The sequence below is a fragment of the Ptychodera flava genome, chromosome 10 (genome assembly GCF_041260155.1).
Source record: "Ptychodera flava strain L36383 chromosome 10, AS_Pfla_20210202, whole genome shotgun sequence".
Taxonomy (NCBI): domain Eukaryota; kingdom Metazoa; phylum Hemichordata; class Enteropneusta; family Ptychoderidae; genus Ptychodera; species Ptychodera flava.
Window position 1 is genome coordinate 28,300,879 of NC_091937.1, and position 27,208 is coordinate 28,328,086.

The 27,208-nt window shown below is 37.3% G+C and overlaps 2 protein-coding genes across 4 annotated transcripts in view; both read left to right on the plus strand.

Moving 5' to 3' along the window:
• Nucleotides 1-1,935: 1,935 nt before the first annotated feature.
• On the plus strand, nt 1,936-17,786 carry LOC139142398 (betaine--homocysteine S-methyltransferase 1-like). 2 transcript variants are annotated; one of them, XM_070712319.1, is made up of 8 exons: nt 1,936-2,065; nt 10,777-10,850; nt 12,037-12,227; nt 12,553-12,747; nt 13,121-13,232; nt 13,472-13,668; nt 14,199-14,280; nt 14,773-17,786. In XM_070712319.1, exons 2-8 carry the CDS (start codon nt 10,832-10,834, stop codon nt 15,060-15,062), a joined length of 1,086 nt encoding a protein of 361 aa, XP_070568420.1. In that variant the 5' UTR covers nt 1,936-2,065; nt 10,777-10,831; the 3' UTR covers nt 15,063-17,786. The 2 variants fall into 2 exon arrangements, with proteins under 2 accessions (XP_070568420.1, XP_070568421.1); XM_070712320.1 differs by lacking the exon at nt 1,936-2,065 and adding an exon at nt 8,824-9,120.
• Nucleotides 16,132-27,208, plus strand: part of LOC139142401 (betaine--homocysteine S-methyltransferase 1-like) — a 97,154-nt gene continuing 86,077 nt past the window's right edge. The window contains exons 1-8 of one of the 2 annotated variants that reach the window (XM_070712322.1): nt 16,132-16,272; nt 18,176-18,259; nt 19,245-19,435; nt 21,133-21,327; nt 22,118-22,229; nt 22,888-23,084; nt 24,169-24,250; nt 24,922-25,837. In XM_070712322.1, the coding sequence (XP_070568423.1) occupies nt 18,241-18,259; nt 19,245-19,435; nt 21,133-21,327; nt 22,118-22,229; nt 22,888-23,084; nt 24,169-24,250; nt 24,922-25,211 (1,086 nt within the window). In that variant the 5' untranslated portion in view covers nt 16,132-16,272; nt 18,176-18,240 and the 3' untranslated portion in view covers nt 25,212-25,837. Of the gene's footprint in view, nt 16,273-18,175; nt 18,260-19,244; nt 19,436-21,132; nt 21,328-22,117; nt 22,230-22,887; nt 23,085-24,168; nt 24,251-24,921; nt 25,838-27,208 lie in introns of those variants that run through there. The other variant, XM_070712324.1, reaches the window with a different exon arrangement.

The following is a 27,208-nucleotide window of genomic DNA, read 5'->3' on the forward strand; positions in this document are numbered from 1 at the left end:
GTGTCACGCCAGAATGTTTTTACACGCAAAGCATAAATACCCTTAGTACAAGATATAAAGTTACACTGCTTGCTGGACGCAGATTTGTATCCATTATGTAACAAGAATAATAACGACTATGTGGTCTGTACCAAATCGTGTTAACCAATCAACCGATTCGAGTTCATCTTCGACCTTTGAATGTTTAGTATCCACTATACGTATATATCATTCGTTATCAATAAAGAACGCGATAATTGGTAACGGAAAAAACAAGGGATATTTTTACACAACAATGTACCATGAATCATCTTAATTTGGAGGCGGAGTTGATAACTGGTGGCATCTACCATTCTCTCAAGGTTAGATAGCCTTCCCGACTACTAGTGTTCCCACTTGTAATCACTCCACTACAGGAGCTCCAATGCTCTCCCAACATCATATTATCTCCCCCCCCCCTCCACTGGAAACCTTCAAAAATTGAACCCTTCCCCAAAAGAATTTCGGGCTTTTCCTACACTGCCAACTTAGCAAAAAACGCAAGCCCGTCCGTTGATGATAAAATTTCGGTCCACCGTATCCTTGCCCCGAGCAGCTTTGCTGACCACTGCGTCGGAGCTGTCGATGCCCGCCTCGTGATGTGACTGACATCAACAAGTAACGCCCCTTGCAAAGGACCTTGAATAAAAGATTGACAGGACCATACAGGGACACTCCATTGATGCACAATATATAGCGAGTGTCTGATGACCTATTTTTTTAACCCGTCAAACCACATCTTTCTCGACTGTCTATGATCAATATGACCAAACTTCTGTGAATGTTGCTGACCGACATTTTCTTTCTCAACCAACATGAATTTTCAATGGCGTTGATCATGTTATATATCCTTTAGCTTGATTTGAACTTTGGGCGAGTCACACAGACACATAGCATCACACAAGCCTAAGGTCACACAAATTTACACTCATCAGGTCAGTCCTTGATCGCTGACACCGCAATGTGTGGCTAAGCCATGGATAAGGTACATCATTTGAAATCGGGGAGGGGGGGGTTATTTTCAAATTGTTCCTTTGAATGAATCTTTTTTCAAATAAGGCTCAGCAGTGTTTTAGTTAAAAAATAAAATGCGTTAGAACACGCAATTCCACGCATTTTTGTCGTTTGAAGCAGCACTGTTGCGCTTGAACTAATGTTTTCCGAATAAGTCATATCGAGTGTACAATTTTTATTTTGTGAGGAAAAGATAACATTTTTATGAAAGACTGGAGACACAACTTGCTGTCCTATTTGCTCAATTTTTTTCTTTATAGTTATTTTTAAGGGTGCAATATATTGACCACTACCTTTGTTGCCATGAAGTTTAAACGTTTTATAAAAAATAATACAAAATACACACACATATATACATACATATATATATATATATATATATATATATATATATATATATATATATATGTATATAAAATAGTATATTCCATATATTTGAATTCACCAATAAATTATTTTTCCTTTGAAAATAGTTAAGCGAATTAATGAGATACATCCCTGTCAAATAACACATCAATCTTAATAGTGTGAGAGGTTAGTTTTTAGAGTCATTTTTAAAGATACAATTAGACACAGATTGCTTTTTACGTTTTCTTCAATCCTTCCTGGATAAGAAATCATGTGAACTGTTTCATGAACGTTGGGCTAAACAGGATTAATTGTGTACTCTTTTACAAGTTCCACAATAGATGGTTGCTCTAGATACCAGCGAAGCAGTACTCTTATTACCAGTATTCGACTGGAGACGATTGTGTGTATCGTAGCAATTTTTCAACCGTCCCCATGACAATCTCTTCAACTCTGCATACTGATAAGGCAGTTTTCTCCTAACCGGCAACACATGTTGTTTTTTTTCCTTTAAAATCCTCGACTACCCTCTCGCGACTTTAAGTGGCGCTCCCCCTAAGGTCAGGTTATAACCTCTGTACCCAAGGTCACGTGATTGTATTCTAACAACAATCAGCTGTTTGAGATCTTATTTCCAATTCTGTTCCAATGTGTGACCTACCCTAGCCCAGGAGCCCAACATACGGTTAGTAAAAACTTGTCTCCATTAATAACGATATGACAATAATTGAGTATGAATTTTGGTCAACTACACTCTGCGGCATGCATCTGTTACAGCTTTTTCTTGTTGTAGACCTGACCGAGACAGAGAATTGATTGTCTGCTGATGACTACGTTTGACCAGTGGAATACTATTATAAAACACAAGTATCTTATCTTATGTTATACGTACTAGATTTGTTGTAAAGGTCAATCGCTTATCAATGATGGCGCCTTTATGAGGTCAAAACGGGGGCAGTGCGCAGTGTTTGATCCAGACTAGAATCAAAGGGTCATATTTGCCTTGAATATGCCAACATAATTGGTGACCATTTTAAATAATAAGTGCACATATAATTGAGAAGACGTTTAATTTCAGACCAGAGGACATAGGGGAGCGTTCAGTTATTATGGCCGGGGGTGGGCCGGCAAATTCTTCCCGCGCATCAGTCAAAATAAGTGAACCCCCCCTACCCATTGTACCAAAAAATTGATGACCCCCCTTTCAAGATGAAAAAAAAATTTCATGACCCCCCCCCCCACATTGCTTGAGTAAATTAGCTGCACACACAAATACCTAAGGAGTATGGAGCGATAGAATCCCCCAAAAAAGAGCTTAGATTTTTTCAAATGACCTTCCTTACAAACTCAAAAGGTGTTAATGCTCAGATCTCCAATTCTGACTTGCTATAGTTTTGAAATTACCCCTCAAAGGGGTTGGACAGAAATTACTGGTTGATCGCAATATTTTTGCGCAAGCGTGTGTGTTCATATTTTGATATTTGGATTTAATTAAAAATCAGCTGTTGATAATGTTGATTCACATGGTATACATATATTTTCTCATACATGTATGAGGAATCTATGTAATACTTTCTCAATGCAAAACTATATCTATGCATTTATAGATACTTGATAATTTACATAAATGTACTTAAATGAAATAGGGTTGTTACAACTGGCATGTGGACAAAAAGTTTGACCTTAGAATTTCACCAAAAATGTTCATCCACTATACATGGGAGTCTATGAGGAAAGTATGAATAATTTTTTTCCAATACAAAAATAGGTAAACCCATGTATTTATGTACTCTCAATTATTGATATCAATGTACTTGATTAGATTAGGGTGGTAACAAATGGATGTGTTCGCCAGAAATTGGATTTTGGAATTATACCAAAATGTAGATTCACTGTACATGGGAGTCTATGAGGAAAATATGAATAAATTTTTTCAAATACAAAACTATCAAAATCTGTGTATTTATAGACATTTGATAATTCATTTTAAAGTACTTAGCCTAGGATGGTTAAAGGTTGATATGTGTGCAAGAAATTAGATTTTGGAATTTCACCGAAATGCTGATTAACTATACACTGGAGTCTATGAGAAAACTAAGAATAATTTTTTTACAATGCTAAACTAAATTAATTTGTGCGTTTATAGGTGTTTGATAATTGATACAAATGTACTTGATTCAAATAGGGTATTTAAAAGTTCATATGTGGACAACAATTATGATATTGGAATTTCACCTAAAAGTATTATTTAACTTTTCATGGTACTAGTATTCTCAGTACAGGTAACTGTTGAATAATTTCCCTGACAAAACTTGCTATATCTCTATTATGTAAGTAATCAGAATTGTTCATTGCCCTCAGTGCAGTGAACTTGATTTACAATAAGACAAGCCTGAGTTGTCAAGTCAAGATGTTCATGTGACAGATAATTATACTTTTGTTCAGATTTGAATAACTTCAGAGAATGAAATCATGCAACGAATCATTTTTATCTCCCAGAATATTTCTGAACACTGAAACTGCTTTTTGACGGGACGGATACTTATGAAAATTAAGTGACCCCCCCCCTCTGAGCTGTTTGAAAAATACATGACCCCCCCCTTTGCAGTTTTCAAATTTGAGGTGAACCCCCCCCCCTGGATTTTGCCGGCCCACCCCGGCCATAATAACTGAACGCTCCCTAGGTTTGAGACTTGTTTCAAATTTGTTTCACAGTCCGAAATACATTTAACCTAGCAAAGCAGAAGAATTTACGGTGACCTCAAAAGTAGTCATTCACTTTAATTGTGTGATTGAGTGAAAATCTTTATGGCCGTCCCCTATCTGATAAGTAATGGAGAACGGGCCCTTAACTTAGATTATGCACGCCTGGGTGTTTTCCGCAGCCTTGAGTGATTATTCAGTTATGTCCGATTCGAGTGGACTGTGGCTGAGCACAGTACCAACCAAGTGCAGTGATTCATTTTCGCTCAAAAATGTGTGGATTACGATAGAAAGTCTTCCAATGAGCGTTGAAATGATCAAGGTATGCAAAATACCCTGCGATATTGTGGTTCCCCGTCGAATGCTGAGCAACGATTTGTGTTAGACGCCATTTTGAGTCATGTTTGAATGTTTGACGATGAAATTGACAACAAATTCGAAAAATACGCGTTGAGTCGGCAGTTTTTAATACCGTTTTTCACTTTGTATCTGTAAATACTTGCATTGTCTATAACCAATATTTGAACGGTAAGTGCAAAGCAATATTGCTTAACCCTGCGCTGAGAGAAATAATTCAATTAAAGTCAGTCCCCACTTGTTTCTGGCTCTATCATAAAACAATACTAGTTATTGTAAAGATATCTAAAAGGATGCGTCCAGATCACCACACACGCTCATTCAATTTCTCGTCGACTCACTTCTTCATACGGTATATGCAATATTTTCTAACATTACATTATTTTGCGGTAAAACGGACAGTACTGCACTTAAGATGCTTATCTGACACTATTTTCTTATATTTATGTCGAGAGCGACTGTTCAGATATAATATGATTTGTTTTCTTAAAACAAATACGTGCCTGCCTCGAGTAATACATACATGTACAAATGAACATGTCGATATTTTTCTCACTTAATATGAAGGAGGACAACAGCATAATTAAGTAATATTCAGCCAAAGGTGTTCTGTGTCGCCGCAATGTCTGTATGTCCCTCTGTCCGACCCTCTGCCTGTCCGTCCGTGGATGAATTTTGCTCTATTCATAACTGAAGAAGCATTGGTTCAAGTGCATGTAATTTGGTATATAGTATTGTCATGATGAGATCTAGACCTAATTAGATTTTGGTGGGTTTGGCTTCCAAATTAATTGCTCATGACAGTAGCATAGTTTGATGAATTTTGTAATCAGGTCATATCTCAAGAAGTACTCAACTAAATTTGATGCTTCTTTGCACCTACTTTCATCACCCTAAAGCATACCATGCTGAAAGTTAAGCAGGTTTGGCTTGATTAATACTCTTTTGCATATTCAATGAATTTGTGAAATTAGACTACATTCAAGAATTTCTAAAATAAACATGCATTAAGAAGGGATGCACAGGATTGGATGAAATTTTGCTACAAATGTTGATCACACAAGGATTTATCAACATAAAGTTATATAAAGGTGTGCGATGAAAGTTAATTGCTTATATGCATATTTTATGACCTTCGCTAATTAGACATATCTATCTGAATTTACTCGATCAAAAATGATGAAACCTCGTGTGTATATTGAAGATACTATGGTTTAACATTATTGAAGACTTTTTACTTTAGCCAATATCTAATTTGCACATTTAATGAACTTTCCTAATGAAGGATATATACCTTGATTAACTTGATCAAGTTTGGCAAATCATGCTATGTATATTGATGATACCAGGTTAAAACAATTACAAAGGTCATTTAGCATTTTCACATCAGCTAATTACTAATTTGCAAAACATCCTTTTCTTATTAGGGATATTTATCTGGCTTGACACGATTAAATTTGACAAAAATTGGAATAAACATTAAAGATACTAAGTTAAAACATCATCCATTTAGCATTTTTACTCCAACTAATAACTAATTTGCATATTTACAAACTTTCGTAATTAGGGATATATATATGGATTGACTAGATCAAAATTTACGAAACTTGCTCTGAATATTAAAGAAACTATAATGACCAAAAGTCAGCTAAGATTTTTAGAACATCTATTTACCAATTCGTATACTCAACAAACTTTCTTTATGAGATATATATATATCTTGATTGGCTTAATAAAAAATGACAAAACGTGCTACATACATTGAAGATTCTGCGATATAACATTATTGAAGTCATTAGCATTTTTATTTCAGCCAATTCCTAATTAGGGATATATATCTGTACCAAAGTTGACGAAACTTGCTATGTTCATCGTAGATACTATTATTTATTATTACCAAAAGTCAAAAGTGTAACCTGGTATTCAGTTTTGTTTAGCTTTCGCCTGCACATTAATCGCTAATTTGCATTTTTCATAATTAGGCGATTTCTCAAATTTACTCAAGCCAACATGATATTCTAAGCACATACTTTGATCTTCCTATAATATTGACTGTATTGAGTGTTTGATTGAAATGTATTTCCTGTGCCACTTCACTGTCTCCCTAATACATACCGATTTGCCACCTAAGTCTCACTTTGATGAAACAGAGTTGTTATGCAGATCTTTTGCACGTGGAACTGGTGTGTTTTTGGCACTTGTTGTAGGACTTTACACGGATTAATCTGCATTTTCAATACTTCGTTTTATTTATTTATTTATTTATTTTTCACAAAATGATAATAAAACTCCACAAAATGAACAAAATTGTGCACGGATTACAAAGAAAAGTCTGAAGACTTATTACCACTGTGGTCCATACAGACAAAAGACTAAAAAACAACGAAAAACAATACAAAATAAGAAATCCGACAACACAGAGTAAAACAAGCACTTCCAAAAGGTAAATAAAACTGACTATAACCCTCTGAAAATCTCATCAAAGATTAAATGAAATCTCTCCTGAAACGATCGACATAAGAATCTTGCAAATGTCGTTGTAACTTTCTTTTAAAATTGTAACTGGAATCAATATTCCTTATACTACATGGAAGGCAATTCCATAACTGCGAAGCTGAGTTCTGAAAACTTGTTTGAAATAATTTAGCTCCTCCAGAGATAAAAACTGAATTATTGCCAGAACGTGTAGTATAATTGTGTACATTTTGTCTGGTAATAAAATTTGATGCCAGGTAGGATGGAGCTTGACCCCATATTATTTTATGCATGAGATTCAGTTTCAGATACGACACTCTTTCCTCTACACAAAGCCACCCAAGTTTTTCAAAGTGACCTGGCCCGATATGTTCCCTGGGGTGCATATCTAGAACAAACCTTATTGTGTTGTTTGTAGTCTATGTTTACTGACAACTTTCAAACCTTGATAACAGTAGGCACAGGCATAATCGAAGAGACAATTAATGAGACTGTTGGCAAGAAGTTTGCGTGTTTTCCTGTCCAAAAAGTGACGTTCGACAAAAACTTAAGACGAATGTTTGCCTTCTTAATTATTTGTGTGGCCATACTCTCTCCTGATAGTGTTTGATCCAGATCGGCACGCAAATAATATGACAGAACTCCATGACCTTGCCTTGACGTTTGTGTGGTACGGAAGTTATTTTCACGAGTGATGCGGTGTATCCTGCGGCCGTATTTTCACGAGCGAAGCGAGTGAAAATACAGCAAGGATACACCGCATCACTCGTGAAAATAACTTCCGTACCACACAAACGTCAGGGCAAGGTCATGGAGTTCTGTTATTATTACATATGTTCCCAAATTACACACGTTGGTAACTTCGTCGAACAAGTAAATTCCTGGGTCGGCGGATGGATATTACTTAACCTATAGAGTTATTCGCCTCTCAGCTGGTACACTCAACGGCGAGTCTCAAAACCCGGACCGAGACGAGTCGAGACGAGACCAAAATGACCCCTTGGGCCAGGCGTTGTAAATACATCATATCTACAACACTACAGAAAGCTTGCAGTTTGTTGAGAGTGTCAAAGATCGATGCACAAAGCAAGAGATAGCACAATCAACGATTGGAACAAGTGAAAAAAGATCTGTTGAGGTTTTTCAACTTGAGTTCAAGGCGAGCTCGAAACAGGTGTGATCTTGGTGATCTGAACAGGAGTGTCTTTCGTAATTAAACATTGTCATTTCATTGTCATATTCTGTAAAGGACGTTGTTCCACTTCTGTCTTAGTTAGTCAAAGAAGTGATATCCCACTCCTACCATCGACTTATGCTTGTTCATTTCTTACATTCTCTTTACATGGGTACAAGTCAGTGGTTACATAGCTCTCCGAATCTGAATCTTAATCTGAGGCTGCCTCAGATTCCACACATAACGTTAATATACATGTACTATCGGCAATGTGGAAAAATGGTGCAGAGCCACTGTAATAATTAAGTAAACATATGAGCTCTCAGTTAACTTTCCTATAATGTGTTTATAATGGTAAATCTAATTTCTAAAAAGTGATTACTTAAATCTCCTGTATGTATGTTTCCAATACAAGGCAATGCCTATTTTGAATTCACAGTAGATATCTGAGTAAAGAATCTGAATCTGGCGCTTATCACTTAGGCCACAATGCCGACGTCGTAGTTCGCATGTTTCGAGCTCGCCTTGAATTCAAGTTGAAAAACCTCAACAAATCTTTTTCACTTGTTCCAATCGTTGATTGTGCTATCTCTTGCTTTGTGCATCGATCTTTGACACTCTCACAAACTGCAAGCTTCCTGAAGTGTTGTAGATATGATGTATTTACAACGCCTGCCTGAGGGGTCATTTTGGTCTCGTCTCGACTCGTCTCGGTCCGGGTTTTGAGACTCGCCACACTCAAACAACGTCACTCACACACACATGACACTGCAAAATGTTTTCAAGTGAAACCGTTCGTATTTTATATCATTATAATCGAAATTCATGTAGACTGGAACAAGAACAATGAGTAAAACTTCAAAACGAGAAAGTATAATTATGTTATCGTTGAATCATTCAATCTGAGTCGGAATCGGAGTAGATCACTGAAGGTCGGCGACGTTTGGAGGCGATGCAACGACGCGTGACATACAGGCCACAGGCGAAGACTGTTGAGATCGAATAGGGAATTATTTCCGGTGATGTTGAAGGTAAAGTTGAACGATCCACCACTGATTTGTGCATTTGAGAACATCCCTGGTAGTTGCGGAAACTGATGGAGGGCATTTTGATGCATTGACGACAAGGGACCTCGAATAGCATACGAAGGACCGGCCACCGGTCGCGGTGTATGTTCGGCCGGCATCAGGCTTGTACTTCCGGTCGCGGTCGATTGTGGATCAAATGCAGGTTGTATACCGGCGAGTATGTTGCTCATCTGACGCTGCTGGTCTGCACTGGCCATAGAATAGCGGTTGAGTAATGCTGGATTTTTGTGCCCGCTTAGCTTAGTTGTGAAGCCACAGTTGGTGGAACGCCGGCATCGAGCAGTCGTTGTACGCAGGCTTTACCGTACGAGCGCTGTCAGTGAGTCCCGTCGCTCAGAAAAAAACGGCTAGCAATTGATCTAACTCAGGTGGTGGAATGTTCAGAATTCGCAAGTTTCTTCTGTCATCGTGTGAAGCCATTCCTTGAAAGTGCCACTTCGCGTCTTGTTTCCATTTCCGTGTTTTGGTTTTTCTGCGGTGCAACTTTCGACATGTCAGCTGTGTTGACACGGGCACATCTCCCTGTGCAGTCCCAGACGGCACTGTCAACGACGCTACCGTCGCGTTATCCTTGGAAAATACTTGTTTCTCAGTGTCACAAGGTGTTTCCATTGTGTCTCCGTAATTAAATTCACTTAAATTCAATTTCGAAATGATCAACATATTCGCAATTTTGCCAGTCGTAATGCCGGTCCTACATCGAGCGGGTTTCAATATACAGTAGGCCTAGACGACAATTTTTACCAAAGTATAAAGTAGTCCGTCAAATTTAAAATTTGATACTCATTTGCATAATTTAGCGTGAAAATACCGAAAAATTATTAAATGGGCACGTGACTAATTTGCATAGTTATTTGATTATTTGACATTCTCCCTCAATCTGTAAGTACGTTTTTAGCTGTTTGACAAGGAGTTTATTGTTAACATTTTGTATTATTATGATAAAATTAATAAAGTGTAGGAAGCAACTGTGTGGTCAATATGATATGCAATTTATCCTGCCAAAAACCGAATTTTGAAAAGGAACTATTTTTCTCAATGCACATTACTGAGATTCAATACCAACTTTATGTGGTGGGGCACAATAGAATAATCTGCAGTACATATGTAATAATTAACGATATCCTTGGCGATGACATTGGTATCATTACAGACTAGTTCCAGCTTAGACTGTTCTTTTAAGAAATGATTCGAGCCAAAAAGAATTGACTCCGTTTTACCAAGATGTAAAGTCAATTTGTTATCCACTAACCATTCATTCAAACTTTGCAATTGTAAGCTTAGTTCGTTTTGTATTTTACCAATATCCTCGTAAGAGACCAGTGTTGAGTCATCAGCATACGAAAAAAGTTTACAATTTACAGCAGAACATATGTCATTAACATATATTGAAAACAGAATCGGACTCAGTATCGATCCTTGAGGTACCCCACAATTGCACAGTTTTAGTCAACCACTTCATATTTCACAAGCCCAAGGATTTCAACCAAGACTTGTTTTCACTTGAACCAATCTGCGCTTCAATTAATCGCGTTAGAGCCTCGAAGATTTTCTAACATTTGTACGTATGACGCAAACATCTTACGTTGTTATTTACAGGTGATTGCAATATCGCATCAAAAATTCGCCAAAGCTGTAAAGTGAAATTCAGAGCATGCCAGGAAAGGTGAAAGGTAGGGTTGTGTTGCGGCACTGTACATGATGTAATGTAAGATAATACTTTATCATCCACAGTTGTGGCGACCGTTCTTACTATACGAAATTCAGGGTTGTGCCAGATGCTTTAGAGCACACAGTAAGCGAGGCTACCCACAATTCTGCACGATCTGTACACAAGGAGATCACTCACTGAACTGAAGCAAATTTCTTCTGTACACAGAACAACTCGGTCCATATTTCAAAATTCTGGCAACATAGTTCTGATAATCATGATTTTCTGATTTCTCACTGTGAATAATGAGAAGATCAACCCCTTTTCTGCGGAGGAGATAGCAATTTTGTAATTTTGTCGACATAGATTTTTGACAGCCATACACAATATTTTCAGGGAAACTAAAGGAATAAGTTGCATCTGTGTTGGCAAATGAAAGGGTATTGATTTCTTTTAATGTTCGTAACAAAGGAAATTTGCATGTCTGACAGGTGGTATGATGAGACCATCTTAGTTGCTGATAACTTTATCTTGACAAGTGTGCAATTTTTAGCACCTCCAAACATCGACTTCTCATTCAACATACTCTAGAATCTTAAACACAATCAATAATTTTGGAACATAGTTTTAACAAATAATGCTGAACTTAAATTGTAAGTTAAAAATTGTTAAGAAACTAATAAAGTTGAAAAAGATCTTAGCAAAAAATGTCTGAGTGAACAAATCAAGGGGAATTGTTGGTTGCCTCACTTACTGTGGAGCAGTTGACCAAGAAACTGATCAAACTCCTGGTTCCACTACTGTTACTATGCTCATTGTTACTATAATACTGATTGGATGCGGTGGAATTTTAGTGAAAATGAAATATAATGATTAATATTGTTCGATAAAGTGTTTACATGTCTAAATATATGTATTTGAGTACGTAGAAACGGTGAGTATGAAATCAGAGGAGAAATGTTCAACGTGTACAAATTAGAGGGTGAAAGATGTTCCCTTAAATTCTCGGGAATTTTTAGTTTGAATAAAACATTCTTCAGGAAGTCATCTGTTTTCGCTAGGCTAGACATTCTTGCTTTTCTTCGCAAGGTTATCGCGCACGGGATGCCGTAAAAGTTGCGCTTAGGGTAAATAATTCAGGCAGGCCTTGTCACTGACTTTAAAATGACTTTCTGGCGTTTCTATCAAGCATTTATCTCCGATTCTAGGATTGATAGAACGATTAAAAGATGGAGAGTCCGTAATTGTGGCCGAAGGATATGTCTTTCACTTTGAGAGGATGGGATACCTGCAAGCCGGTCCTTGGGTACCGCAAGTAGTGCTGGACCATCCTGAGTTGGTGAGGAACGCCTACAGGGATTTCGTTAACAGCGGAAGTGACGTTGTCCTTGCCTTTACGGTACGCGTGCAATTGGAACACCTTTGCCAATTTTCTCCTTGGTAATACTATGTATTGCTTCTAGACTGTGTTTCCTGATTCTCCTGTTTGTATGGGTTACATTTTTTATTCATCGTCGATGAAACTATGGTTACTTTAAATCGGATAACGTGAATGCAATTCTTGTACTTTAGTCTTTGAAATCAAACGATAAACTTTGAAAACTTGATACGAAACATCATAAATATTATAGGTTATTATATGATTTGTTTTTAAATATAAAGTAAATATTCATAAGAACACAATTGACTTAGTACTAAATCTCCATGTTCCTTTCCCGTCCCAGTACTATGCCACACGTGAGAAGGCACGTCTTATTGGACTTGAGGATTCTTTGGAAAAGATGAACAGGTCAGCGTTAAAAATGGCTCGGGAGGTTGCAGACGAAACTGGCACATTGATGGCCGGTAATATATGCAACACAAACATTTACCAGCCAGATAACGAAGATAGGAAGAAGGAAATACTGGGAATGTTTAAGGTTTGATTTTACGTTCAAAAATGACAAGCAGCATAGTTTTGAAAGGAAGGGGTCTATGAAAGATTGTGAAACGTGGTAGAATACCCCAACATATTACTACTGGGGAAACACTCTTAATTCTGCCAATAAAGCGAAATTTATGAGGTAAAAACTTGATAAATTTAGAACAGGCCACTAAAGAAAACAATTTTCGCGCACGTTTTTCTACCACTTTTCCACCGAATGAGATTGTGATATTGATTATTGTTAATGGTGGAAGCGTGTTCAGGTCGCAAATTTAAACTCAAAATGTTACTCTTACAGGTGACAGATTAAATTTTGTTTTATTAGGGAATATTATTTTCACTCATGTTCCTGGCATTATTCTACACAGGAAATGATTGAATGGGCCGTAGAAGCTGGTGCCGATTATATAGTGGCTGAGACATACGCACACTTTGGTGAAGCCATGCTGGCTGTCAAAGCAATCAAGGAATATGGCAAAGGTAGGGGATGGTGGCAAATATGTCTTAGCTAGAAAATAGGTGTGCATACTCAGAATTAAATAGTCTATGGTATTAGTTGATAAAGTGGACACAGGCAATCAGTGAAGCTTTAAGAGCAAGTTTATATAACCGGTGCACACTACATGATCGTATTAAGTTTTCTTCAAAATTACACGTAGATATAAAAACTCAAAAAATACTACTTACGTTTACTTTTTAACAAATAATGTCTATCAAAGGTCTGCCAGCAGTCATAACCTTGGCGCCATTTGTCGTGTCAACCCAAAATGGCCAAGCAATCACGGCTGATATGGTGCCTTTAACCGAGGCTTGTAAGAAGTTGGAAGAAGCTGGTGCTGATGTTGTGGGTTTAAATTGTGGTCGTGGACCAGCCACTATGATGCCCTTAATGGAAGAAATCAGGAAAACATGTAAAGTAAGCGAACAGTTTAACTATTGATTATGAAGGTGTGGCAGTCTTCTTTGAATGAAGGTGGAAGAAATGAAATGTTGCAACCCTAAATTCAAAATTCAATAAAAAGATAACTGAAGCATGTAGGTCTGTACTTCGCATGTTCTGTTTACAACTCTTTTTTACCCACATACCATTTTCACACCAAGGAATGCCAGTTGAAGTTGTTGGCCTAATGAAAGTATAGCCGCTCATTTGCATTGTGAATATCCAAGAAACGCGTATCGATAAGTTTATCAATGTCAAGTTTGAAAATATCACCACGAACGTTAAGGTTATGCAGATGGTTGTAATGGACTTACAACTCGCACGTGCACGATTAACGATTTATTCCTAACTATAACATTTATGATCACCTCCGCGATTGTCCCTTAATGATCCATTCATTTAGGAAGTCTTCTTGTGACTGACACATAAATATTCGAATTATGACCATCTTAAATGTACGTACAGTATAAAGCATACGTTCTGACATTTTTAATATGCCTTTTCAGGGTCCTTTAGCCGCAGTCCCGGTGCCAGTCAGAACGACAAGCAAAGAGCCAACGCACTTCTTGAGTACAGACCCAGTTTCAGGTATATGATTTACATACTACAAAAAACCTCAAGCCTCTTTATGAACATTTTTATTTCCTAAGTGGATGGAATATTGCACAAGGAAAAGATCACCTGAAAAATAATACTAGACTCGTAAATTTGAAACGTGCTATGATTAAAAAGCGTTATGGCACTATAAACATGATCGTAGGTATCAAATGAAAATCTCCATCTTATAATTGAGGGGAACTGTTATGACAGCTGTGTTAACTTCAACAGAGTCTTTACTTCAAAAGAGTCTCTCTGAGGCGAACTTTAGGGGGTAAAATGATTTCCGTTGTTCGAAATCCCCCCAAAAATTGCCGGTATGTTTTGATCTTCGTAAAAATTCAAATCCTAAAGTACGCTATGGCAAGAATTGTTTACAAAAATACTGCACAGAATAAGTTGTTTCGCTTCGTTTTACAGAACAAATGTGTCTGTATTTGTTGATGAGAAAATAATAAATAAATGTTCATGTTTTCCGAACAGGAAAAAAACTGTTTCCAGCGAATACAGATGTCATAGCATGTTCTCGTGATGACATGGGCGAGTTCGGCAAGCGATGCAAAGAAGTCGGCGTACAGTACATGGGAATATGTTGCGGCAATCGGCCTTTCCTCACCCGAGGCTTGGCCGAGTCTCTTGGCCGATCTCCACCCGCTAGTCTCTTCTCACCTGACATGTCCAAGCATTACGTCTATGGCACTGACACCAAAGTGAAGAAAGACGTCGCCGATGAAAGCATGAAGCTCTATCACACCATCGGTGAAGTCCAGTAGCAAGGGAATGAAAACCTGACTTTTGGCAAAATGAGATTGATCATGAATCAAGTTCGAGAGGGCATGCTTGACAATATCACTTGCCTTGAATACAGACTGTAAGACATTACACGGAATCATGGGTATTTTTAGGTCCTGGGAACAACATACAGATTGATACTGTTGATTTAACGATCCGATAAAACACCATTTTGTCAATAGCCGGAACTCCTGCACCACACCGTACAAATGTAATGTTTGCATTTCTTGTTTGTCTCTTTGAGTTTGCAGGATCATGATACATGTTCAGTTGATAGTGCAAGGACACTTAGAAAACGACCGATTTCACCGGCGGTCTAGTTTGTGACAATTGCCCTTGGGCGTCTGTCGAGCTTTCTGTGGACGTCTGTCACGTTTATGCTCGTCTGCTTCTGCGGCAGCCATGGTGTTGAAAATATCACTGCGAACTTCGGATTACATTTTCTGCCAATAAAAATATCAAATATATTGATCAATATGACAAAATGGGGTCGGGGAAACATTTTCCTGAATAGATTTGATCGTGAATAGGCGTGCAGTAAAAAAGTATTTCCTGTACTCTTTGGATTTGCTGTCACCTGGGCAGTAGGCACTTTTCCTTTTTTGACATAAGGCGAGTGAAACCTTCCCACCTCTTTCGAGCCTTATGCCCAATGTATTGAATCACCGCAAACCTCTTTCTACGTAGAGTAAGCCTTGCAAAAGCGAGAATGATTCAGAAGTATCAAAATGCTTCTCGTAATTTTTTGTAACTTTGACCCTTTATTAGAGCAAATGTGACAAAACATCATTTTTGCATTTATTTTTTATCGCCTCTCAGTTTCAGATATTGCCAAGGAGGATTATTAGGCTCCCGCGTCAGTGGTTAAATTTCATATCACATGTTTTCATTGAAAATTTATGAGTTATAACCCCCTTTTTGAGTATGCAAATGACAAAGATTTGCAGCACTGGTTTTGTAAACTGTATCTGTGGTTGGCTGTTAGAAGATCCAGTGACTGTTTTTTAGTAAGGACTAGTCTGCGCACGCGTTCCTTACCGCAAGGTCAATATGCAATTGTGCTACCACCCCTGGACAAATTGCAACGATAACAAAACAGTCACATGAGCTTCTGTCACCGACATTAAAACGTAAAATTACCAGCCCTGGATTTGAACAACACCCTACGCAGGCTTAGGACTTCATTACACGGTCAGTGGCACACTTATACTCCTCTGTCTGGTTTCTTTTTTACTTAATTCATACTTTCTAATTACAGCGAATGATCAGGCGGTTTGACTTCTGGCTTCGTCACTGAAAACATTTAGTTTGCATAGTATCAGGCGAAACCAACCGAAAAGTGAATGAAAATGACTGAAGGAAGGCGGAACAGATTCACTATCGACTTGGCTGTGAATTGTAGCAATATTATGTATCGCCAATTTGTAGTTGAAGCAAAAGTATGTGTATTCCTTCGACATGCTGCAGGCCTCTTTGCGGACTGCGATCTCACATATCGTGATATGCCAATCCAAAGCTACTGCTGTTCAAAAGTGTGTGAATGAAAGGATTTTAAATACGGCTGCGTTCACAAATAAGGGTTGGGGTAGGGGGCTGGAGGAATCGTGATTGAAATCTTATTTGTGTTAGACCCCCTCGATACCCCAGTCTATATGATCAAACATTTTCACGTCCCCCCGATTTATCATACAGCTGCATATTTATTAGGGATGCTCGTAAAGAAAAATAAACATGTCTTGGGCAGTTCTGCTCGCAGATGTTAAAAACTTCGTGTAATTAGCAGTTTGTAGAGCCATATACCTAAGGCAAGTTCTTAAATTGGCTCATATTTCAACACATCAGTGGACTTTTTTGATTTATCAGTCAAAGCTGGCTTGGATTAATCCGACTCGATCTGGCCAGGCCAGTGGCACTGTTGAAGGGAACACAAAATAACAATCACGAGAGAGTATGAAAATTGTGAATTACTGGCTCTGTAAGTTGCTACTTATAAGTTTTACAAAATTGACAATACTGGAAGGTTAAATATTCCATCAAATACGCGTATGTACCTATGGTAAATATGGTCAATTTAAAGTAATTCCGTTTAGTCACAAATTGTTTAATTTCAATTAGTGTCTTTACAGTACAAAGTTTTACTTTTGTATTATTTTACGACAAGAATGCGAAATTTAGAAAATCATGCATGCTAACCCCATTTGTTCTTCAATATTTAAAACATAATTATTCTTATATGCCAGAATTCAAAAATCCCTGATAACTTTCAAATCACATGAACCGAACTCTTCTTCAGCTACATGTACTCCATAATCAGAGCTATTTTGGTCACTGCCGGTATGCAGTGACAGTGACACTGCTCGTAGGCAGTAACAGGGCAGTAGCCTTACTAACTTTGACAATTGTGCCAATAATTTTCTTCAGTTTATACAACTTAATTCTTGTTCTGCTTCCAACAGCGTGTTGAACTGTCCAGTATTCAGCTTGCTATCACGGCCTGTGTATATTTACCCCGCATTTGTATCATCGACAAATGACTTTCAGTCTGGACTCTAATTCAATTATCACCCAATATCCATATATGCGGGCTTTGTCGACGAACTGAATATTGTGTGCTTCAGCATGCTGTAGGAAGACGGCAAGAAACTATATTTTGATATATTGAATAGAGATATTGAATAAACTTATCAACAGTTGCAGCTTCTGGCCATATGCTAGTTGTACTTGTTTTTTTTTTTACAAAAATCCATACATTTTAGTAATGAATGCGCAAAATGGTTCCAGATCTTGTTTAATTATTACCAACATTAGAACAATGGGATGACATTGAAATGTTATTAAATTTTCATTGAATTACGCACCACACCTTGGAATTGTATAAAAACAGAAACAAAATATTTTGAGTTGCGCCCCTTACCATATGGAAAGCAAAACTTTCAAGTCACCCCTCTACTACCACAAAAGTTGCAAATACCCAGAATTCCTCCACCCCCATCCCCCCGTTTTTCGTGAACGGAGCCTTAGGTCTTAGTTTACTTTGTTCCATCTCTGCTGAATCCATTTTAAGTTACGTAACAGTTGTTTGTGTCTATGGCAGAGTTATCTTATCTTGTGATTTATGAGTGACGCTCTGATCACAAACAGTGAAGAGTTCGCGTTGAGATGGCTGGGAAGGTCAAAGGTAAGATCGAGTCTTTTTGAAAAACTTTAGTTATTAGTTTCAAAAGTACGTCCATGGCATGAACCACACTAGCGTACTAAGTTAAAGGTAGAATTTCACAATACCTCAGTGGTCGGTTGTTGATGTGTACTCGTATTAATGCCCATGGAGAAAATGAAGTTTCATCAGCCTTGATTAATATTTTTAAGTGCCACTGGACAAATTTATACTTCCTGCTTAGAGTTAATACAGATATTTTGAATTTCGAAATCACTTAATTTGAAGGAATTCGTTCATTTTATCCCAAACTTTGCACGGTGACCAATGATTTAAATTATTGATTACAAAAGAGAATGGTTTCTAAGTTTGTCTGAGGAAAGTTCTTCTTAACGTCGCATATTAACTTATTTTAGTTAATTTGAAAAAAAATAATAGAAAATGTAAAGAAAGGACGGAAGCTATTTATGGAAGCTCAGTATGATGTAACACCCCTTGTCTATTCTGCTAAGTGTACATTTCTTTGACCAAACTTATCCCTACTACAGTTCCCTTATAGCTTCTCCCTTCTTAAAACCGAACACTGTTGACGTCACGGTTTTCTCGGCAGGTTTCCCTCAAACGACCATAGTATTTTCCCCTATAGAAAGTCAAGTTTCAACGCGTTAAACAAAAGAAAAGAAAAAAAGAAAAAAGAAAATGAGTACGACGGATGATCTGACCATGATACAACTCACTGTCATTGTTCTCCAAACCTAATCATGCCTTGATTTACATTTTTTGATTGATACAATGGATACCATTTCGTCTAGTTTCACAGTCAGAAAGACGCTACTGTGGTTAAAATTGGGGGTTTCAGTTGTAACTTATGGAATCGGCTGACCAAAGTGAATGATGTCATGGTTTGATGTGAAGTTTGATGTGGTGCAAACGACCACGTGTCCATATTCCAATATTTCTTTTAATAATATCTTTATTCATCTTGACAAACATCATACTTCGATTACAGGGTTGTTGGAACGACTTGACGATGGAGAGTCGGTAATCATCGCGGAGGGATATTCGTTTCACCTGGAGAGGTTGGGATATTTACAGCCCGGTACAGCAGTGCCAGAGGTGGTCCTCTACCGTCCAGAGGTTGTGAGGAGTGCTTACAGGGATTTCGTTCACAACGGAAGTGACGTGGTGCTCGCCTATACGGTATGTACTAGGTGAAAGATGTCAAGAAGTCAACATTAGAAATAAGAGTTTTTGCATGGAACAGTTGCTACAAACCCATGTACTATTTTGTACGACTGTTATAGGTATCTCAGTTTTACTTTTATATCTGATCTATATTATCTGCTTTTCCTGCAATAATCAACAGACAGTAAGACAGACAGAGCTGTATTCCTCTTTAGGCAAATATCGGCAAAAAGATAAGTCAACTGTGTGTTCAAAAACAAATAGTCAGGACCTTGTCATGGATTTGTCAATTTTAATCCTCGAATGCGTACCTTAAAGAACTTTTGTTTTCCAAGTGGCTTAACCTTTCAGCAGTCCCTTACACGGTAGTGTTAGCCTACTCATAAACAAGTGGCTGCCTTGAAGACTTATTTATAAGCAGTCACCGTGGTAATAAGTTTGAAAACGATTGGAACTAATTTCGGACAATTGGATGGTGAAGTAATGTTGATTTAATGTACAAATGTTATCTCATCTGCTTTTCTTTTTATATTACACACTTGTTTTTATGAGTAATTTGCGGTCTTGCAACATTCAGCTATATGGCACCTAACACTTTTGAAAATTTTGCAATATATGAAAATTAAATTATCCCAAATTAGTTCCAACCGTGTTTTTTGGAGAATGTAAACTTTTCTTTTTATGAATTTCGATTGATTCAAAATTATAGTTGAAATTATTTAAGGTAGAAAGCGCCCCGGGGACACAAATTCGGGCTTTCAAATTTTATCGATTCTCTACTGATCCACCACTAATGGGGGATCATTTAAAGCTCTTGATGAAAGGAAAGTTTTTCCCGGCCTAGATTTTCGAAAATCGGAAATTTTATTTTCCCAATAGAGTAAGCACAAGGACCAGATGGCAGCTATTTTGCATTTCAAATATCGGGAAATCTTAGTTAATTTGTCATTCTAGTACAAAATTTTGCACCTTGACCCCTGAATTTTATTCATGCGTTCGTAAGAGAATGGTCGAAAGTTTCATTGAGGAAAGTTTGAGCAAAAGTCTTTCACTTTCGAGGCGCATATGATGTTAATAGTAACTGTGAATGGACACGTCAGAAATGCTGTTCGTTGATATGACAACTCCTTTTTCTCATAACGCGATTGGAACTAAGTTGGGATAATTGGATCTTAATATTTTTCAAATTTCTCAGGAGTGTTAGGTGCCCTATTGCTGAATGTTGCAATATTACAAAATTACTCATAAAAAGTGTATAACTTAAAAAGAAAGGCAGATGAGCTTACATTTGCAGATTGAACCAATATTACTTCACCATCCAAATATCCAAAATCGCGTTTCTTACAACAACAGACATAAACACATCTCAACATGCATAAACCCCAATCACATGAAAGTTTCGGATTCAAAAAGGACAGGGCTTCCTGCGACAGTATGCGGTGTGATCTCTGAAAGTTTAGCTTTATTAGTTCAATAAGCCCTCTGCAGGTTCCCTCTTGAACTGTTTGTTTTCCTCGCGTTCTTTAGATATTTCTTTCTTTGACGGAATTTGGAGTTCGTTATCAGGGGTCTCATCGCTCGATAGCATCAAATCACTCATACTGCTTTTATTTAATAGATGCCAGATAAAGGATGCTCAGACTGGTTCCTTTTGTAGTTCTTTCGAGTGTTCCACAGTTTACCAAATGCTCTCCTGTGTTCATATTCCATAGTATTATGCTACACGTATTAAGGCACGCCTCAAGGGAGTCGAAGATTCATTGGAACAGATGAATAGGGCAGCCCTTAAAATGGCTCGGGAGGTTGCTGATAGCACAGGCACACTGATGGCTGGCAATATTTGCAATACAAATATGTATCAGCCAGAAAACGAGGCAAGAAAGGAAGAAATATGGAAAATGTTCAAGGTATGGTTTTCAGTTTTCTGTTTAATCAGTTTGTTTTACCCCCAAAATTATTGTGATAACACTATTCAAGTATTAAAAAAGTATCCATCGATATCGATATCTTTATCTATCCATCCACCCACCCATCCATCCGTCTCTCTCTCTCTCTCTCTCTCTCTCTCTCTCTCTCTCTCTCTCTCTCTCTCTCTCTCTCTCTCTCTCTCTCTCTCTATATATATATATATATATATAGAGAGAGAGAGAGAGAGAGAGAGAGAGAGAGAGAGAGAGAGAGCATGAAACCTCCCACGAGAGAGCAGTTGAAACTGAGTTGGTGGTACTCACTGATTTTAATATGCTACAATATTACTTAAACCTGAATGCAAATAAATAATGCTTGACTACCCACATTGTTGGTAGAAGTAGAAGTGGATTTTCTGTTGTTAACACAAATAAAGATAAGGTGGTTTGTCAACTGTACCTTTTAGCAGTTTGGAATAGGTTTAAAAGAAAAATTGCTAGTTGAAGAGTGTGTAGAGTTGAGAAATTACATATGTAACCATGGCTTACTCACCCTATGTAGTATATGTGGATGCATATTGTAATGTGACCACTGTGTCAGGAGTAAACATGCGGACCACATTATCACACTTATTGCTTTTGTGCATGTTTTATGGCATGATACTGGTTGTTATTATGCAGACCATGTTGCTTACTGGTGCAATATCAAGACTTAGTGATTGAAATATAAAGGTAAAGGATAATGTTGTAATTTCACTAACTTATGAAAAGTTGTGAAATAACCACACAGGAAATGATTGAGTGGGCCGTAGAAGCTGGAGCTGATTTCATCTTGGGTGAAACCTACGCACACTTTGGTGAAGCTATGCTGGCTTTGAAAGCAATCAAGGAATTTGGCAAAGGTACGGGATAAATCTTTCCAGTCAACTCGTACGCCCTGAGAAAACAAGGTTATACTTTCTGCGTTAGACTCTGAAGTAGTAGAGAATGTAATAACCTAATGTTGAATTGAATCTACACCCTCTCTTATCACTACAATGGCACAACGCAACTGAGAAAAGGGCAAGGCTAGGTCAAGCGTCTAAAACGGTTAACTGTAAAATACAGCTGCATATGATAACAAAGAAGAGGATGTTTGGAATATGATCAGGTCTGAGAAAGCAGTAGGGAGACGAAGTCGTCTAATACTGAAGATGACTACTTCATTACTAAACTAATATTAAACGTTAAATCATAACAATTTGGTGAGAGATCGTGCATAGAGTCCAGTGACATGAAGTATCTCTTTTGAGGGTAGAAATGTCTCTGATTTTGGAAGGTGAGGTTTCCTGAAGATAAAACACTTTTGGCGGAGAAAGTGTCTATGAGTCACGAGAAAGGCATATGATGGACAAATTATCTTAGCAGATTTAATCTCTGGTTGCTAAAATAAACAGTGATAGGAAGCATGCCTAAAAGTTAGGTCTTAGAAGGAATGCTGTCTTAGTATCTAGAGCAAGACACTGTACTAACAATGACGTAATAAAAATAATATACTTCCTAGCATACTATCTCACATAGGTCTACCAGCAGTCATAACCTTGGCGCCATTTGTCGTATCAACCAAAAATGGCCAAGCAATCACGGCTGATATGGTGCCTTTAACCGAGGCTTGTAAGAAGTTGGAAGAAGCTGGTGCTGATGTTGTGGGTCTGAATTGTGGTCGTGGACCTACCACTATGATGCCCTTAATGGAAGAAATCAGGAAAACATGTAAAGTAAGGGTACATTGTCTGTATGCTTTTTAAACATGTTGTTCATTTTTAAGTATAGTTAGTGTTAGAACCAGAGAAATACATTGATATCTTACCAGAAAGTCATTTGATAACAGCGATAGCTAGAATCAGATGTGTGACGGAAAGCAAATTAGAAATTGTAAAAGGACGGGGGCTCAAAATAGAAAGACAAATGAAATTGCGTAGATATTGTAAAGACGATGTTGTTGACGATAAATGCCATTTTCTGTTGCTTTGTAAATTTCCACAAGATTTAAGAAGTGAATACTTACCTGTATACTACAGTGAAAATGTTTCTACTATGTTACATTTATTGAGTTGATGAAAAACAAGCAGAAGTACGTGATTTTAGTCTGGCTAAGTACATCCATAATGGTATTAAAAGAAACAGATTGTAGATAGGCCTCTTGTGTGAGGCAGGTTTTATATGTAAAAGTGCTTTTGAGATGTGACTTGTGACCTTATATTACATTTTGTGGCATGTAATATGAAACAAAAGGCCGGTGGCCTGGTGTATTGAAATACACTATTTTTTCTAATTGTTTGTATGCCGAAACAGTTAGTACTGCTATCTTTGAAGATGGGAGAGGTTATCGAAAATGCTCTACGCCCTATGAATATCACTTTCTCTTTCGATAATTTCCGGACACTTCAATCCATGAAAAATCTTACCATCAATTAAACGAAATTATGCATTTACATGAGTAATGTTTCGTTTTTAATCAACCGATTGAAATCGCAATGACAATCCGACAGATGGCGAAGTTATGCCGACAGAAATAATGTTCTACACATATTATAACGGCCTACATTGTATTCTTGCAGAGATCATACTGATCATTACATGAGTGACGCTGGCATTAGACACTAGCCTTCGGTGTGTCTTTTCGGTAATTTATCATGAAAGACACCCATTCTGATACAATATGCTTTTCGTCGATATTAAAGTTGCCATATGTTAGCACGTTTTCATGAAGTACATTATCATTATCTTTTGAAAAATAATGTATCTTGCGGATATTTGAATTGTTCACGGAATTGAACAAATCATGTTTAATTCTTTCAGGGTCCACTGGCCGCTTTACCTGTACCGTATAGAACTACAGTAGAACAGCCTACATTTTTCATGTTAACTGACCCTGTAACAGGTAAGTCAAAGGAAGTATTTATAATAACGCATATAGTTATTGGTTCGAATATATATATATATATATATATATATATATATATATATATATATATATATATATATATATTATATTATATATATATTATTTATATATATATATATATATATATATATATATATATATATATATATATATATATATATATATATATATATATAATATATATATATATATATATCATAAATATGTCTAACCACAGTATTTGTCTAAACTTGGAACGAAAGTAAGGTTCTATCATATCACAATAATACATTACACTTCGGAATCCATGGTTTGCGATACATGTATAGGGCAAGTCGCAGGTTGGCCTAGTTTTATATTTTTATGTCCTACATTACCTGAAAAACCGTGATGTAAGGTTTAAAGCAAATCATGGATCAATTTATTGCTTTATTGATAAAATCCTGGAAACTCTTCATGATAGACCTATAAATATGAGAAATAAATTTCTAACTCAATATTTGATTAACATTAAACTGTTTTGTTTTCCGATCGTGAATAAAATGGAAGGTCAACTTTCGTTTTTCGTTGTTTTCCTTCGTTTGTTCAAATTGGTAACGGACTGTATCCGTTTCAGATGGAATTAAAACTAACACAGTAGCGTAACGTTCGAAATTGTTTTCCCACAGGAAGGAAACTATTTCCAGACGACACTGAAGTCTCATCGTGCCTTCGTGAAGACATATTCCAGTTCGGCAAGCGATGCAGGGAACTTGGTATACAGTGCTTTGGTATATGTTGTGGTAATCGTCCTGTCCTGATGCGAAGCTTGGCCGAGTCTCTCGGCCGATCACCGCCCTCCAGTCGCTTCTCGGCTGACATGTCCAAGCATTACGTCTATGGTACTGACACCAAAGTGAAGAAAGACGTCGCTGATGAAAGCATGAAGCTCTACCACACCCTCGGTGAAGTCCAGTAGCATATACAGTATAAATTGCATACTACAGCAGTAACGAGAACAAAATTACAAGAGACTAAAATATGGGTTAAGGTAGAACGCACCTCGGAGACAGAAATTCGGGCCTTTAAATTTTATCAATTCTCTACTGGCCTACCACTTGTGGGGACTCATTTTGAAGCTCTTGACGAAAGAAAAGTTTTCACTGTCTTAGTTTTTCAAAAATTGAAAATTTTATTTTTCCTCATAGAGTTAACACAGGGATGGCGGCCATCTTGAATTTCGAATTTCGAGAAATCGCGAGTAATTCGCCTCTCTAGTACCAAAGTTTGCACGGTGACCCCTGCTTTTTATTCTTGCTTTGGTAAGAGAATGGTCGAAAGTTTCACCGGGGAAAGTTTGAGCAAAAGTTTAAGTCTTTTACTTTCGAGGTGCATTTACCTTAATAAGCTTTCAACGATCATTCACAGTTAGCGTACAATCACGAAAAATTATGGATAACATCACATTTCACGAGGCCTTCTATCCAGCGACCGGAAGAAATGTTATATTTTCGCTGCCTCAAAATGTAGTTAATGTCCACCCACTCTTTTATGTTGTTATTGTTCTCAGATCGGTTTATAATAAAAATAAAATCAAACGTATAATTTCATTTTACCATGACATTATTCTTGTTTTCCTATCCATGCACACTGCAGCGCCCTCGACCAAGTTAGATTTTTGTGGACATAAACGTGCAAACTAGGGGTTGGGTGTTCTGGTACACAATGCAGCCATTGATGGACGAACACTGTAGAATTTCAAGATTATTTTACAAAATTTAGTGCCAGGCCACAACTTCATCATATTAACAAAATAAGGAACAGGAGTAACAGCGACTTTGTTTAAAACTTTGGCGTTTTAAGCAGCATACGAATGGAGCGGCGTACGTGTAATTCAATGTGGAGGGCCGTTGTATTGTCAAATGCTTTCATTTTGCCATGCTAGTACTTTTTCGTTCGTCAATTTTCATCTAAGGCCATACAATCATATGAACTTCATGTACCCGTCAAAACTCACTTAACAATTCTTAAAAACTATCTACCGTTGATTGACCAATCAGAGTGCTAAATTCAGGGTGTTATGTTTACTCGTAAAGCCTTGGTCACCAAATTCCAGAAACGAATGACAGCGCCGTAGTAAAGTACTGTCCAATCAAAAGTGAACATGTCAAATTCTGTAGACATCTGGTACGTTTTAATATTCAAATTTGGTAACACAGCGGAAACCAGCTGCAACACAAAATCTGCTGTGCCCTAGGGCATTTATATAATGTGCCCTAGGGCATTTATAGGATGTTCCATTACATTGGAAGGCTATTTCACAAATAAAAGTTTTAATTCATATCCTAAACATGTTACATTGACAAAGGGGACGGTTGACGTAAACACATCGAAAACGAAAATATATCAGTTAGGGGCGATAGTTTTTAAGTCGGATAAAACCCTCGTACTCGGGCTTTATCCTATACATAAACTCTACCCATAAACTGGAACAAACAAGAGAGAAAATTCATTTCCTCTGTAAAACCCCTATAAAACCCCTATAAAAGTTTTTGCCGTATTTAACGGTTGATACTGTGCAAAATAAGTATAGTCAACTAAGCTATTAATCGAGAAAAGTTGTACGGTAATTGCCATGATATTATCGCATATTGACACAAGTAAGGTCCTCTTTTACAGGAGCTTTGTAGGGTAGGTTGACCTTTTCAAGAGCATTTATTTTTTAGTGACCGGAAAGCTAGCTTTCGTGCAACGTTACATGAAATGGGAGAACAGGGTGTGCGTTTAGTATGCGTAAGTTTCATATAATCTATCAATATAATAATAATAATAATAATAATAATAATATTGGGTTCTTATATAGCGCTCAAGGCGCTTTACAATTATTATTACCCCTGGTCACAGGACCTAATATGATACCACTCAACCCCTTTGGGAGCAAAGTACAGCTCACATGTGCAGCCAATAAGCGCAGCA

Coding starts and splice junctions, on each gene's coding strand:
- LOC139142398 (XM_070712319.1), top strand. Junction 12,228..12,552: donor ACGTTGTCCTTGCCTTTACG/GTACGCGTGCAA, acceptor TTCCCGTCCCAG/TACTATGCCACACGTGAGAA. Junction 12,748..13,120: donor AAATACTGGGAATGTTTAAG/GTTTGATTTTAC, acceptor TATTCTACACAG/GAAATGATTGAATGGGCCGT.